The sequence below is a fragment of the Microcebus murinus genome, chromosome 11, assembly GCF_040939455.1.
Source record: "Microcebus murinus isolate Inina chromosome 11, M.murinus_Inina_mat1.0, whole genome shotgun sequence".
Taxonomy (NCBI): domain Eukaryota; kingdom Metazoa; phylum Chordata; class Mammalia; order Primates; family Cheirogaleidae; genus Microcebus; species Microcebus murinus.
In genome coordinates, this window is record NC_134114.1 from 10,801,090 (window position 1) to 10,814,137 (window position 13,048).

Here is a 13,048-nt window from a genome sequence, read left to right on the forward strand (position 1 = left end):
CAAAAATAATAAACACGTGAAGTGTAACAACTTGGGATTTGTTGAAGGTTTGCAGCCCCCCTCTTCCCAGTGTGATACTGAACCTTAAAGATTGGAGGTGGAAAGGGAAACTCCATAGTGAGAACTTGTTTTGCAAAAAGGAGTGGATTTTTTTTTTAAAGCTGTGCATCCCTATTTTTTGCAGTAAACTGGTGGGCTTGAAGATAGGAATTTCGACAGAGTAGAAAAGCTTTATTTAAAATTTGAACGTAGCATTGTTGTGTTTCTACCTCAATTCATATTCCTAGGAGAAAGTGGATCCATTTACAGAATATTTTCTCTTGGCACCAAAAGATGACTTGGGCTTAAGTAGAAAGGAGAGCTTGTTTTCACACAAATAGCCTTTGGTTGCTAAGTACATATTTTTTAGTTTCTGGGTTCTAGTTAAAAACTGAAACGTTAGGTTCCTTCAGTTCTGCGTGACTGCTTGTCAGGAGGCCTGCCATCTGGACCCTTCTCGGGGCTGGGAGCCAAGGAGTGAGTAATAGTGTATTTGTGTGCACCCACTTATGTATTTGATTGCTTTGTGCTTCACAATTATGCCGTTCAGCTAGTTGATTTGTAATTTTTAAAGTTTCAAAAATAGAAATTGAAACCAATACTTTGAGTTTATGGAACTCCAGAGAGAAAATTTGTGTCATATTACATACCAGGTGATCCTCCTGTTAAAAATACGGTAACTTATGGAGTGCTGTGTTTCAGCAAGTGCTGTCTGGGGTTCTTATCAGGGAGCCTCTTGCTTGCCTTCCCCTAAGGAGCCCTCTCGTCCTGCCCTTGCAGAACGTGTACGTGAACATCAACCGCATCATGTCTGTGGCGAATCGCTTGGTGGAATCTGGCCACTATGCCTCGCAGCAGATCAAGCAGATCGCGAATCAGCTGGAGCAGGAGTGGAAGGCGTTCGCGGCAGCCCTGGACGAACGGAGCACCTTGCTGGACATGTCCTCCATTTTCCACCAGAAGGCTGAGAAGGTCAGTGCCTCCAACCCCAGCCCACAAGGCAGTCACATTGCAAGAATACTTTCTCCTCCAGTAACACTGATGAGTGCGCAAAACCCTTGGAGGACTGTAGCATAGCATATACAGTGAGCTCTGAAGTCACTCAGCCCTGAGTTTAAATTCCAGTTTTCTTGGTCCTTGCTGTGCCACCTTAGGCAAGTTATTTAATCTCTCTGTCTTTAGTTTTCTCATTTGTAAAGTAGAAATGAAAGTATATGCTTGGGTGGATTGCTTTATCACATAAATGTGGTAAATTATGTTAGGTGCCCTACACAGTGCCTGGTATATAATAAATACTCTTAAGTGGTAGCTGCTGTTCTGTTCCCCTTCCTCCCTCTCCTCCTCCTTTCCTCTTCCTCATTGTTACTTTTTTATTCCAATTAGGATGCTTTGGCAGCAGTAACAGTGCCTACCAGTAGTAGTTTAAACATCAGGGGTTTGCTTTTCTCACAAAAGTTGCAAGGTGTGGGAACTTCTAGCTGCACAGGTGTCAGGGCTGATGTCTGCTTCTCAGGTTTTCCTGGCTGCACCCTCCCGGTCACAGGGTGTAGGCCCCAGCTCGAAGTAGCAGCTCCTCAAGAGCAGTGTCCATCTTAGGCAGGGAGGGGAGGCAGGGTTGACAGTAGCTCTCTCCACCTGTCACTTTGTAGTGGAAGCACTGTTCCAGAAGGCTCCTCCACCCCCAGCACACTCACACTTCTCCTCAGTTCCCATTGGCCAGGATTGGGGTTCACGTTCATACCCTGCTGCAAGGGTGCGGGAAAGGGCAGACCTAGTTTTGAGCCTCCTTAGAGAGGCTCTGCCAGCAAGTGGATGGAAAACTGTCTTTTGGTGGGTAGCTTCCAGTGTCTTTCACATTATGAAATTATATACATGGATTCTGACTTGACTTTGGCTTCATTTGCTGATGTACTCTTTTAAAACTTCTTAAGAGGCATTGGGTAGATAGAATGAACAATATTTGATAGCACCACAAAGTGATCATAATGCACAATAGCTTAGGATATACGTTAACTTAAAAGAGTGCAATTGGAATGTTCCTAACACGAAGAAATGTTAAATGCCACAGGTGATGTATACCCAAATTACCCTAATATGATTAATTCGTATTGTATGCTATATTAAAACATCACTTGTACCCTAGAAAGATGTACAACTATTATGTACCCATAATAATTTTTAAAAACAATACAGATAAATCTCGTAACTGGAGGGTACAAACTCAGTTTTTCTAAAGTAGAGGTGTGTTAACTGCTTCTGATGTGTCAAATCTGGTCTGCCAGATTGATAAAAAAAAGTTCTAATAGAACTAAAAAAAAGAAAAAGAAAAGGAAGTAATGGGGAATGTATGCCCTACCACTCCATATACTTGGACCCAAGCAAACCTGTTTAAATAAACACTCCGAAAGTGGCAGAATGAAAGGGATTTGCACATGACTCACACTATTAGTGGAAGGTGTGCTGCACAGTGGAATATCTTTTCAAGATGTGGAGAAAAAGCGCAGGTACTTTGAGCCACTAGGAAGACATATATATGGGTAAGAGTTGCTTAATTTAAAAGGCAAAATACTGATAAAACTTTCTCAGGGCTAATTTTGGGGGAAAACTGGATTCATAGAGATTCGCACTGACACATCTAAGAAGGAAATAGTATCTCTTTAGTTTAGAAACAGTCTCTGTTGGAGTGAAGAAGTCAATAAAGGTAAGCTTGCCTAGGATATTGGCAAGGCAGCCAGAGTGTTGCACAAGACACTAATTAGCAATGATCTCAACTCCAGAAGCCTTTAAGTGTGCAGCAAGAGAGGAAACTCAGTGTAGTATAAAGAGAAAAAAAAAATATTCTTAGCATCATATAAAAGCTGTGAGTGGGGACTTTCAGGCTTCAATGGTAAGGATTTTTCTACTTTCTAACCTCGTACATTTAACTATTAATAATTTTATGATAAAAGATAGACAAAAGCCCACACACAAACAATTTTTTTTAACAGGAACTTCCTTCAGCATAAAATAGAAGTCTTCATGACCCTGTGGCCACCTCTGATCCTTATTGTGTGAAGTGGCGACATACTTGATCATTTGATGTTAAGATAATGTGAATAAGTTTGAAGCAGGACAAGCTGCTTGGGTGAATGCAGATAGGCTGCAGCATAACACAAAGAGAAAAATCTCTTTCATGAACATGGTGGGATTCAGAATTGGAAATAAACCCAGGAGATTAATTGCTGTTCTGACCTGCTGGAAAATAATCTAAAATATGGGTGCCATGGGCATTTATTTCCACCCCCCACCTCCCCCAGTGTTTTATCAAAAATTTCAGACATGCATTAAAGTTGAAAAAGCCTTAGGTGTTTTCATTTGGGTAAAATGAGTGGGTGTAATTTATGGGTTTGAAGGAAACTACACTAGATGAATATATTATTGAACAGAGAGGAAAAGCCAAGCACAAGCTTAGGCAGAGTAGCCTAATGAAGAAGGGGCCCAGTGAGTGTTCTGGACCTTGATGAAGCCACGAGGCCTGCACCGAGACAGCTGAACTGTGCAGATGGGACATTAGGATGTCTTCAGGAAGGGTTTCGGTACTTGCAAGTAAAAATGTATTGTGTCTTTTCCCCCTCACCGAACAAAAGTAAGATCTTTGAAACGCTGATGCGTAGAAGAAGTTCACATCTACTAATGTAGTTTCTTTTTCCTGGGAGACCCATACCAGGAAGAGGTCAACGTTGTTCCCCCTTTTTAAATCCTTTGCCTTCTAGTTATGCTTAAGTTGTTTTCATAACTCAGTCTGGAAAAGACCAGAAACCGGAATGTCATAAGTTAGGTTTCTGTCTTAGCCACCTCTATACACACCTCTCAGTGTTTTTATGAGGAATTTAGGTCTGACTGGGGGGACACAGGATGTAGATATGTGACCCCATGGTGAGCAGCCTCCCTGAAAGGGGCAGCCTTCTCTGTGAGGATTATATCTCAGCAACCGGCCCTGTCGCCCTGGGTGTTCTGGTGTTGGTATTTGCTTACGGCTTTGTACACGTAAGTCTGGAAGTTAATGCTAGATGGGAATGACGTCTCACAGAAGTAATGCCTTCCAGAGCTGTCTCTGCTGTTCTGTCTCCTGTCCCCTTCTCCAGTGAATGTGGGATCAGAGCATCAATTTGCGAATGTGGACACACACTCCATGTTAGCGAATTTACCGGTAGAGGTGGCTCAGGGGCTCCAGTCTCCACTTTTCTTGGTCACATGGTATATCCACAGTACAGTCCCTTTACAGTAAGAATCTTTCACGGCAAATATTATTAGAATCACATTTTTATAAAACAATTAAAGTGACTTGATTTTGCCACACCTTAAAATCTCCTTTTTCTGTGACCTAGCATGCTGCCCAGTGTGGTAGTCAGTCACCACCTGTGGCTGTTGAAGCTACTTAAATTAAAGTTACATCACATTAACTGATGAAATAAAATAATTTTTAAAAATGGAGTTAAATTAAAATGCAGTTGCTCACTCGCAGTCTCCACATTTCCCAGGCTCAGGAGAGCAGGTGGCCAGAGGCTGCCGTGCCGGTGCAGGTGCATGCTTCCATCACCCTGGAGCAGGCTGTGCTGAGAGAGGCTGACCTGCAGAGCGAAGCATAAACCTGAGCACCTCATTTTGTCTGCGACTTTGATGGCTGCTACACTTTGATAAGAGCCAAAAATAAAGTGACAATTAGTATTTGTAGCGTTCCTTAACATTTACAGAGCTATTTAATAGGAAATCTCATTCCATCCTAAATCAGCCCAATACAGTAGATGGGGCTGGTGGTAATATTGTCCTGATGATCCCTTGTGGGAGCGATTTGCCCATGTTCCCAAAGCTGGAACTTGCATTGAGGTCTATGGCTAAGCCAGTTCTTAATAACAGACTAGCTCTTCCATTAATGTTCTTATAAAATTTCACTTTCCATAGCAATTTTAGAAGTAACATTTACTACAAACATGACTTATAGATGAAAGCACTCATTCTAGGAAGTTTCAGTCCCTTGGTCTCCTAAATCGGGCTAAGCACTTGTGCTCAGCTGAGGCTACATCCAGAGGCAGTGGGGTGAGAGAAAGGTGGAACTAAAGTTCACGAGCCAGGAGGACCCCCACTTACTCTGGATGGTAGGAGCCAGGTTGGGGGCCCCTGTCAGCAGATAGAGTTGTGGAATAAATGCTTATGGGAAAGTGCTAATTAATTATTCAAGTTCTTCTCTGCAGGCTGTATATATCATTCTTCTTTCATCTGCTTGCCTCTATTTTGCAAACTGGCTGGCCCAGACTTCTTTCATCTTCTTCCATTCAGTAATACTTTAAAAATGCACCATTCTGCTCAGTATCCAAATTCCTAGTCCTGAAGCAGGCTCCTGATCTGAATTCGTGGAGCAGCGTTTAATGCTCCTGTGCTGTCCTGTCTTGCCCCCAGTCTGCCAGATGCTGTATGTTCACATATTTTGATCTGCTGAGCACTTACATCAGATCCTGGGCTGGCTGCTCTGGTCTGGTTGACTACAGAGCCACCTTATGTCATCATCTCCTAAGTGTCAGGTTCGGTGCTAGACATATTCCCCAGGTGTTGCCCTCTCCACCTGGGTTTCTCAAGGTGGCAGTAGGGGTATGTGTATGTGTGTAGGAGGGTGATGTATAGTAGAGTGGTCAGGTAAGTTTGCTAACCAACTTACCAGCCCCCACCGTCATTCACTGTGCTCATTATCATATTAAAAGGCTTAAAGAGGTTCTCTTATATGGGGACCTGTTGCATTTTTACACCAAACTTGACCTCTGGTTGCTTTTATTTGTGAAATAACTGTTAACACCCTCTTCCTTGGATCTCTAAATGGGAATTGCTCTGCAGGTGGCACTGGGTTCAGACCCTTTAGGTGTACAGCCATTCAGAAAGCAGCCAAGGCCTAGAAGTTGCCCTTTGAAGTCCAGGGTTGCTGACTTAGAAATAAAGGGCAGAAAAATGATGCTTGTGCAGAACTCCCTGTTAAACCATGGCCAGGACTATTTCTCTCATTTGGGCTGCAGTAACCCAGAAAAAGAATCCTTTTTCTACAAGATTTCCATGTGGCAAACCATCCTTCCCTAGTTATTTAGAACCTGGTTGTACTTTTCCAGATAAGTATAATCAATGGCCTCTTGGGATACTTTAAGAAATTGTAAGTTACTTCTAATTATGGGAATACGTAAAGCTTCTTGAACGTTTTTTCTTTGTTGCTTGCTTTAAAAATTGGAATTGAATATATTTTAATGGTGATTCTGATACAGAAATATATTAGTCTGACACTTCTCATTAAATGGTGAAATATAACTAAAATTTGTTTTCATCTTAATCTGTCAGCATTTTGATCTTTTCTTAAAAATATGTAGTAACTCTTTGTCTTGAGTATTTTGCAGTGGAATAATTAATTGCTCACTTGGACCTGATAATTTATTAATGATGATGGTTAAACTCAATTTGTATTTGAAAAAGGTTTATAATAATTTAATAATTAGTATTAAAAGCCACAATGGAAGAAGATGGAGTGAAGTGGAGTTCAAAAATACTTAGAATTATCAAACCTAACCTAATTGACATTTATAAAACACTCCACCTAAGAAATACTTAGAAACCACCTGCTATCAGGTGATACTTAATGTCATATGAATTGGTTTCAAGTCCTAAGGTTTTCATACAGATATTTTTCTGAGCTAATAATACATTAATAATAGAGGAATTTTCATAAACAATTATTAGTACTTTTTTTGAGACAGAATCTCGCTCTGTCACCTGTGCTAGAGTGCTGTGGTGTCAGTCTAGCTCACAGCAACCTCAAACTCCTGTGCTCAAGTGATCCTCCTGCCTCAGCCTCCTGAGTAGCTGGGGACTACAGGCAGGCACCACCACGCCCAGCTAATTTTCTCTATTTTTAGTAGAGACGGGGTCTTGCTTTTGCTCACGCTGGTCTCAGACTCCTGGGCTTAAGTGATCCTCCCGCCTTGGCCTCCCAGAGTGCTGGTATTACAGGTGTAAGCCACCTTGCCCAGCCGACAGTTGTTTGGGTAACTTGTCTATTTTAAGGTACTAAACATGCCATAAGTAACTGGGAGGTTATTCTCATTATATTTTAGGAGATTTATAGTGTACTTCCTTTCTGGGCAGTTACTACATTTTAAGTAGCCATCCTCTGCACTCCCTGCTAAGTATAAAGACATGCAAGGAACTGGAGTGAAAGAGGTTAAAACCCAGGGAAATCTGTTGATGTCTATTTGGCTTAATTCAATTAGCTTTTTAAATTGGGCTTTCTGCACTTGCCTTTGACACTTAACCGTGATGGATTCCAATAGGATCTCCCTAGGAAATTTGGCAGTGTTTGATCAGCTATTGATGAATCCTGGAGATGTGGGTGGTGGTGGAGAAGACTGGCCATCAGCAGCCTGGGCTGTCAGTGAGGCTCAGACTTGTTCACAGGCAAATAGGGAAAGACCTGTATGACTCCACTGCCTCCCTAAGCCTTTCCTGAGATTTGCAGTGGAGAAGTGTAGGCTCCCTTTACTTGGTCTCCTTTCAATTCCAGTGTTAATTTCCTTTTGAAAGGGTAGCAGAATGGGCTGGCTGCCCTTCCTAGTGTTAGGTAAATGACTTTAGATACCCTAGACTTTTTCATTAGCATTTTATTGTCAGAGGAAAGCTGCAAGGCTGGGAAACAGCTCCAAAGGGAAGCCCCGTCTGCTATTGAGGCTGCGGATTGCTGGGCAGGTGGAGTGCAAATGAAGCTTCACTAGGATGCCCCAGTCACACCCAGCAGGATCTCACTGCTCCAGAGGCAGGCCCCGCCCTGGGCAGCAGTTAGCTGAGGCAGTCATTTAAAATGCAGGTTCCTGGGCTCCAGCCCAGTCCTGCCAGAACCCACTCTGGGGGGGGGGGGTGGAGTCCAGGAACCACGTTTGATAACTCACATTTAACACCATTTGAGGTGGAGATTAGGCCCTGCTACATTTTTAGAAGCTCCCTCAACTAGCCTACTTTTCAAAAACCATGTTAAAAAATATCCACTTCTCAAAATAAATTGTCATTCATAGAAATAATCTTTTTTTTTTTAACCTTCCAAGTATATGAGCAATGTGGATTCGTGGTGTAAAGCCTGCGGTGAGGTAGACCTTCCCTCAGAGCTGCAGGATCTAGAAGATGCCATCCATCACCACCAGGGAATATACGAACACATCACGCTTGCTTATTCTGAGGTAAGTGGCCAGTTTCACTTAAAATTGCAAAGCAGCATTACTTTCACACCATAGCACCAACAGCTGAAAAGATGGAAGTTCTGGCTAGCCATAAAAAGCTTATTGGTTTCAGGTTAAACTGCAGTTCAGTTGTTTGCCATTTGAACTCCAGCGTGTGTGGACAGTAAGTGACGCGGGCTGGTGCACAGCTGGCAGCTCTCCATGGCCCCGAGACATTTGTGGATTTCCTTTAGGATGCTCGTATTTTCATCTGCTAAAATAAGTAAAAGTCTGACCTTATTGTCTGCATGTATTTAAGAAATATGTATTTTTGTGTGCCATTCAGTCTAGTCCAACTGAATTTAATCTTTCTAAAAGTGGAACTTTTTAGAAAAGATGGTCTGGATTGCAAGGTGCACCTTTTTTGTAAGTATGTAACGCTACTTACTGTCTATTTTAAAAATCTAAGTGTAAAGTTTTCTTTGTTAATTTAGGGTATGTTATGTTATTTATTGAATGCATCCCTGTTTAATTTTCTGCTACTTTATTCTGTGCCAGGCTTTGTTGTAACAAAATTTGTTGTTAGGTAATGATTTATTTAATGCTCAGCAACTCTGAGGCAAGTACTGTTACTATCCCTGCTGTTACAAATGAAGAAATTGAGGCACAGAAATCTAACAGGTCAGCAGGCGGAGTGGGGTGTGAGCCCAGGCAGGCTGGCTCCATGTCCTCTGTCACCTCTCTGCTGCCTCTGAGCCCTACTACATGGTAGCTACATAAGGACCACAACTTTGGACAGGTTGACGAGTGCCACTTTGCCTGTGCCTTGCTCATCAGGCCCTTGGAACCAGTGATGACGACAGCTACAGATAGGTTGTCTGGGTTATTGAGTGCCTCGATTGCCTATGTCTCGTTCATCTGGCCCTTGGAACCAGCCTGCCTTTATAATAGTGGTTACAGTCCTGGAGGCGCAGTGGGGCTGGGGAGAGATTCTCTGCGCTTGCTTTTTTCTACAAGGTTTCCCTCCTTAACAGGAAGCATCTGTGGCTATAATGTTCCATGTAAATGAGTAAGACTGTTGTGTGGCTTCCAGAAGAAAGTGTTTCAAAGCACCTAGCAGAGCACTAGGCACAGAGTAGACGTTTAATAAATGCTTGCTATATTTAAATCTAAATCTTGATCTGAACCACATCTGCACTTGTCAGAGTTTTTGGGAAGAAATGGGCCATCTGCATTTCATTCTGACAGTTCCTGTTGTGCTTCATTGCCCAGCTGTCACTCTCGTGTCTTTGGGCTTGGGTCTCTTGACCCGTGAGTGAATTAAGTGGACATGTGATTTGCTACTACAGTCATACGTTTTAGTCAGTGACAGACACGTATGACAGTGGTCCCATAAGGTTATAATACCATGTTTTTACCGTACCTGTTCCTATGTTTAGATACACAAATGCTTACCAGTGTGGTACAGTTGCCTACGGAATTCAGTATAGTAAGGTGTTATAAGGTTTCAGCCTAGGAGCAATAAGGCTACACTATGTCGCCTAGGTGTGTAGTAGTTTTCTCTACCGTCTAGGTTTGTGTAAGTATGTTCTATGAAGCTCACACACACAGGAAATCACCTAATGGTACATTTCTCAGAATACATCCCTGACATTAAGTGATGCATGACTGTATATTTGCTTCATAATGTGGGTAATCTTTCTTCCCATGAAAGTTGATATTTAATTGTATCTTCCTCTAGCCACTTTTTTGCCTAACAACATGCCCCTGTTTTTAAAGCACCATTTCCTGTGCTCATAGAATTAAAAAATAGTCAACTCCATATTATGTTTCTTAATTTTGCATCCAGTGTTTCTTATAACTAATTTGGTTATCTAGTTTATTAGAAACTGTTTAAATAAGTGATAGCCTTTTTATAGTAAAACTGAAAATTGAACAAAGTTTGTAATGTTTTTTGCGACATTGATTCATGAGGATTATGTGAGTTCTAAAAATCATCAAGTTCTTTCCTCTAGTGTGCTACCTCTATGCATTGTATAATTTCGACCTATAATACAGAAAATGAATGACCCTGTCACTCATTCATGTAATGAAGTCTTCACTCATCTGCATGAATCCTTTACTTGGGAGCTGTGATTCACTTGCAGTGGCGGGGCTGCAGCCAGCCGTCTGCATGCCCTCGCCCTACCAAGATAGAATTGAATAGCCTTCATTCACAAGACGATTGGTAGGAGCTGGGTTACAGTCTCCGCTTGTGCATGACCTACATAGGAATCACCTTGACCTGACCAGTGTCTTCTTCCAGCCTAGCTGGCCGGTTCAGCCCAGCCAGCCTTGCCTTGGGCACTTTTATTTAAATACAGAACCTCTAACTGTTACCACTGCATTCTATAAAAACGGAGCATACTGACCTAGGAACTTATGTTTACCTGTGATGTAGTTTCATTTGGTTAACATTGGCACTAATAATTCAAAATAATTTGATGAGAAGTAAACCACCTCCCAGGCTGAGGTCTTAAACCATAATTTTAGCCTAAGAACATGTTTGGAACTGAGCTATAAATTCAAGGAGACAGTAGTCTGAACTGGATGAACTGATAGGATCTTCAGTAAAACAGAATGAACTTTCTTTTGCCTTTTAAATTATTTAAATTTTGAAATGGTTTCAGGCCTGTAGGAAAGTGGTAGAACAGCACAGAGAACTCCCACATTGCCTCGACCCAGATTTCTCAAGGTTTAGCATTTTTACCACATCTGCTCCTCCCCCCCTTCAATCAGCAAATCAACATTGATACAACACAACCATCCTGGCCACAGACCCCATTGCTATTTCCCCAGCTGTTCCAAGGATGTCTCTTTCTCTTTCCTAGTCTGGAACGCCATCCAGCAACATATACTACGTTTAGTTGACATGCTTCATCAGTCTCCCTCAAGATGGAACATTCTTTAGTCTTTCTCTGCCTTCATGTCGCTGACATTCTTGGAGAGCACAGGCCTTCTCTTCTGTAGCATGACCCTCGACCTCCTGGGCCCATGCAGTTCTCTTCCTGGGCTGCCTCCGGCCGTGCCTTCCTTGGCAGGTCTGTGTTCTCCTCCAGCAGCCACAGCAGTGGGCACAAATGCCGACCTCTCCTCGGGGGATGCCACCCCCAAACCCCCTACTGTCCCCCTCCTTCAAAAGCCTGGGACAGGACACCTGCATCCCTCACTGTGTCATTTTCTTCATGCCAGAAGGAGAAGAGGGAGGACGATGGGAAGGGAAAGACTGCTTTTATTTATTTATTTATTTTTCTTTCCCTACATCACTGTTTTTAAAATATGAGTGTCTTGGTTAAAAAGGCAGCAATACTTCCCCCCCGCCCCCAGAGATAGTGAATCTCCAGTTTTAATGGGTATCCCTAGAGATCCAGCAACTCTGATGCAAATGATTTGACAGGACATGTTGAGAAGAAACACTGGTAACCTTGTTGTAAAGAGTTCTGGGTCCGCTGGTGAGGTAGGTGTCTGCCCCACAGGTATTGAGCCTGTGAGACATGGAGCTGGGTCAGGGTCCTTAGCGTGGGCACGTTTATAAGCAGGGCTTGTTTTTGCCCCCTTTCCCTTGCCTCCCTATTCCCCTCTTTTCTTATTCCCTTTTTTCTCTCCTTCCTCTCTTCTTCCTTCCTTCCTCCTTCACTCCTTCCCTTTCTTTTTCCTACAGTGTTTTTCTTTAAACAGTGCTCACAGTCTCTAATCTCTGATGATAGTAAATTTTCTGTGGGAAACCTTCCCAGCATTTTTTTTCAGGACACAAACACCTGCTTTACTGTGTTTTAATTAAACCTGTCCCATGTTGCTACTGTTTGTGTTTCAGCAACAGGAGCAGACTTGTGCCTCATAAAAGCTTGGCTTGCTTCAGCTTGCAGGTCTGGGGCTGATACTGTCTGCTCTAGGTGATCAGAGGAGAGTGGTGCGGTATCAACATCTGAGATAAGCTGTAGTTTTCAAAACAGCATGTAGAGTAGTTATTCTTAACATTTTAAGTAAGGCAACTCAGCTGCTAGTTTCTCGACAAATTAAATTCGTAAACGTGACTTTCATCTCAGTATGTCGTGTCCTTTTTAAGCCTGAATGCCAGTTGTTTGCATCGTGCAGCGCGACTGCCTGGTAAGCACAGCCCTGGGACAGGAGCAGGGTGAAGCGCCACAGGGCCTTGCCCTGCCCCGATCCTGGTTGACTTCAGGGTTTAGTTTCTGCATCAGTTTCTCAGTTTTACAAGTGGGCTGACTTAGTGTGCATCTCCCCAGGGCCTTGGGGGAATGACTGATTTGCTGCTGTGAAGCTGGTCGAGCTCCTTTTGAAAGGCACTGTATGAATGAGTGATGGCATGATCGGCTCCTAGCATAAGAGGGAAAACAGCAAAACGAGTCACCTGGGTGGGAACGTTACTAAAACTGTCTCTCTGTGGTGTGCGTGGAAGCCGTAGCGTCACTTACAATGTGGTGTTTTGAGACTGCAGCATTGCTGTAGATGGATGGTACGGAGTGCTAGTGAGCATCTCACACTGCATCAGAGCCGGCGGTCCACATAATAGCTGTCTTCTCCTCACCCCAAACTCGGCTTGAGGGCTTCCTTGCAAGGGCTTGAAATGCAGGAGCAACAAAAGTGAACCCAAGTGCAATCTAGAGAACACAAGTGTCTATCTGGCTTACACCAACGGGGCTGCTCCAGCTTCCTCTTTCCATCTTATTTGGTTTTTCCTTTCTGATAATCCCAGATAGAGGTGCCAGAGAGTCAAACAAGGTTAGACTGAT

The 13,048-nt window shown here is 42.9% G+C and overlaps 1 protein-coding gene across 4 annotated transcripts in view; it reads left to right on the forward strand.

Moving 5' to 3' along the window:
• TRIO (trio Rho guanine nucleotide exchange factor) overlaps positions 1-13,048 on the forward strand; it is a 339,933-nt gene that overhangs the window by 147,772 nt on the left and 179,113 nt on the right. For all 4 annotated transcript variants that reach the window (XR_012921664.1, XM_076007936.1, XM_076007937.1 and 1 more), the window contains exons 7-8: positions 820-1,011; positions 8,145-8,276. Coding sequence is in view for 3 of the 4 variants with exons in the window: in XM_076007936.1 (XP_075864051.1) it covers positions 820-1,011; positions 8,145-8,276 (324 nt within the window). In the remaining variant the exon portion in view is untranslated. The remainder of the gene's footprint in view (positions 1-819; positions 1,012-8,144; positions 8,277-13,048) is intronic.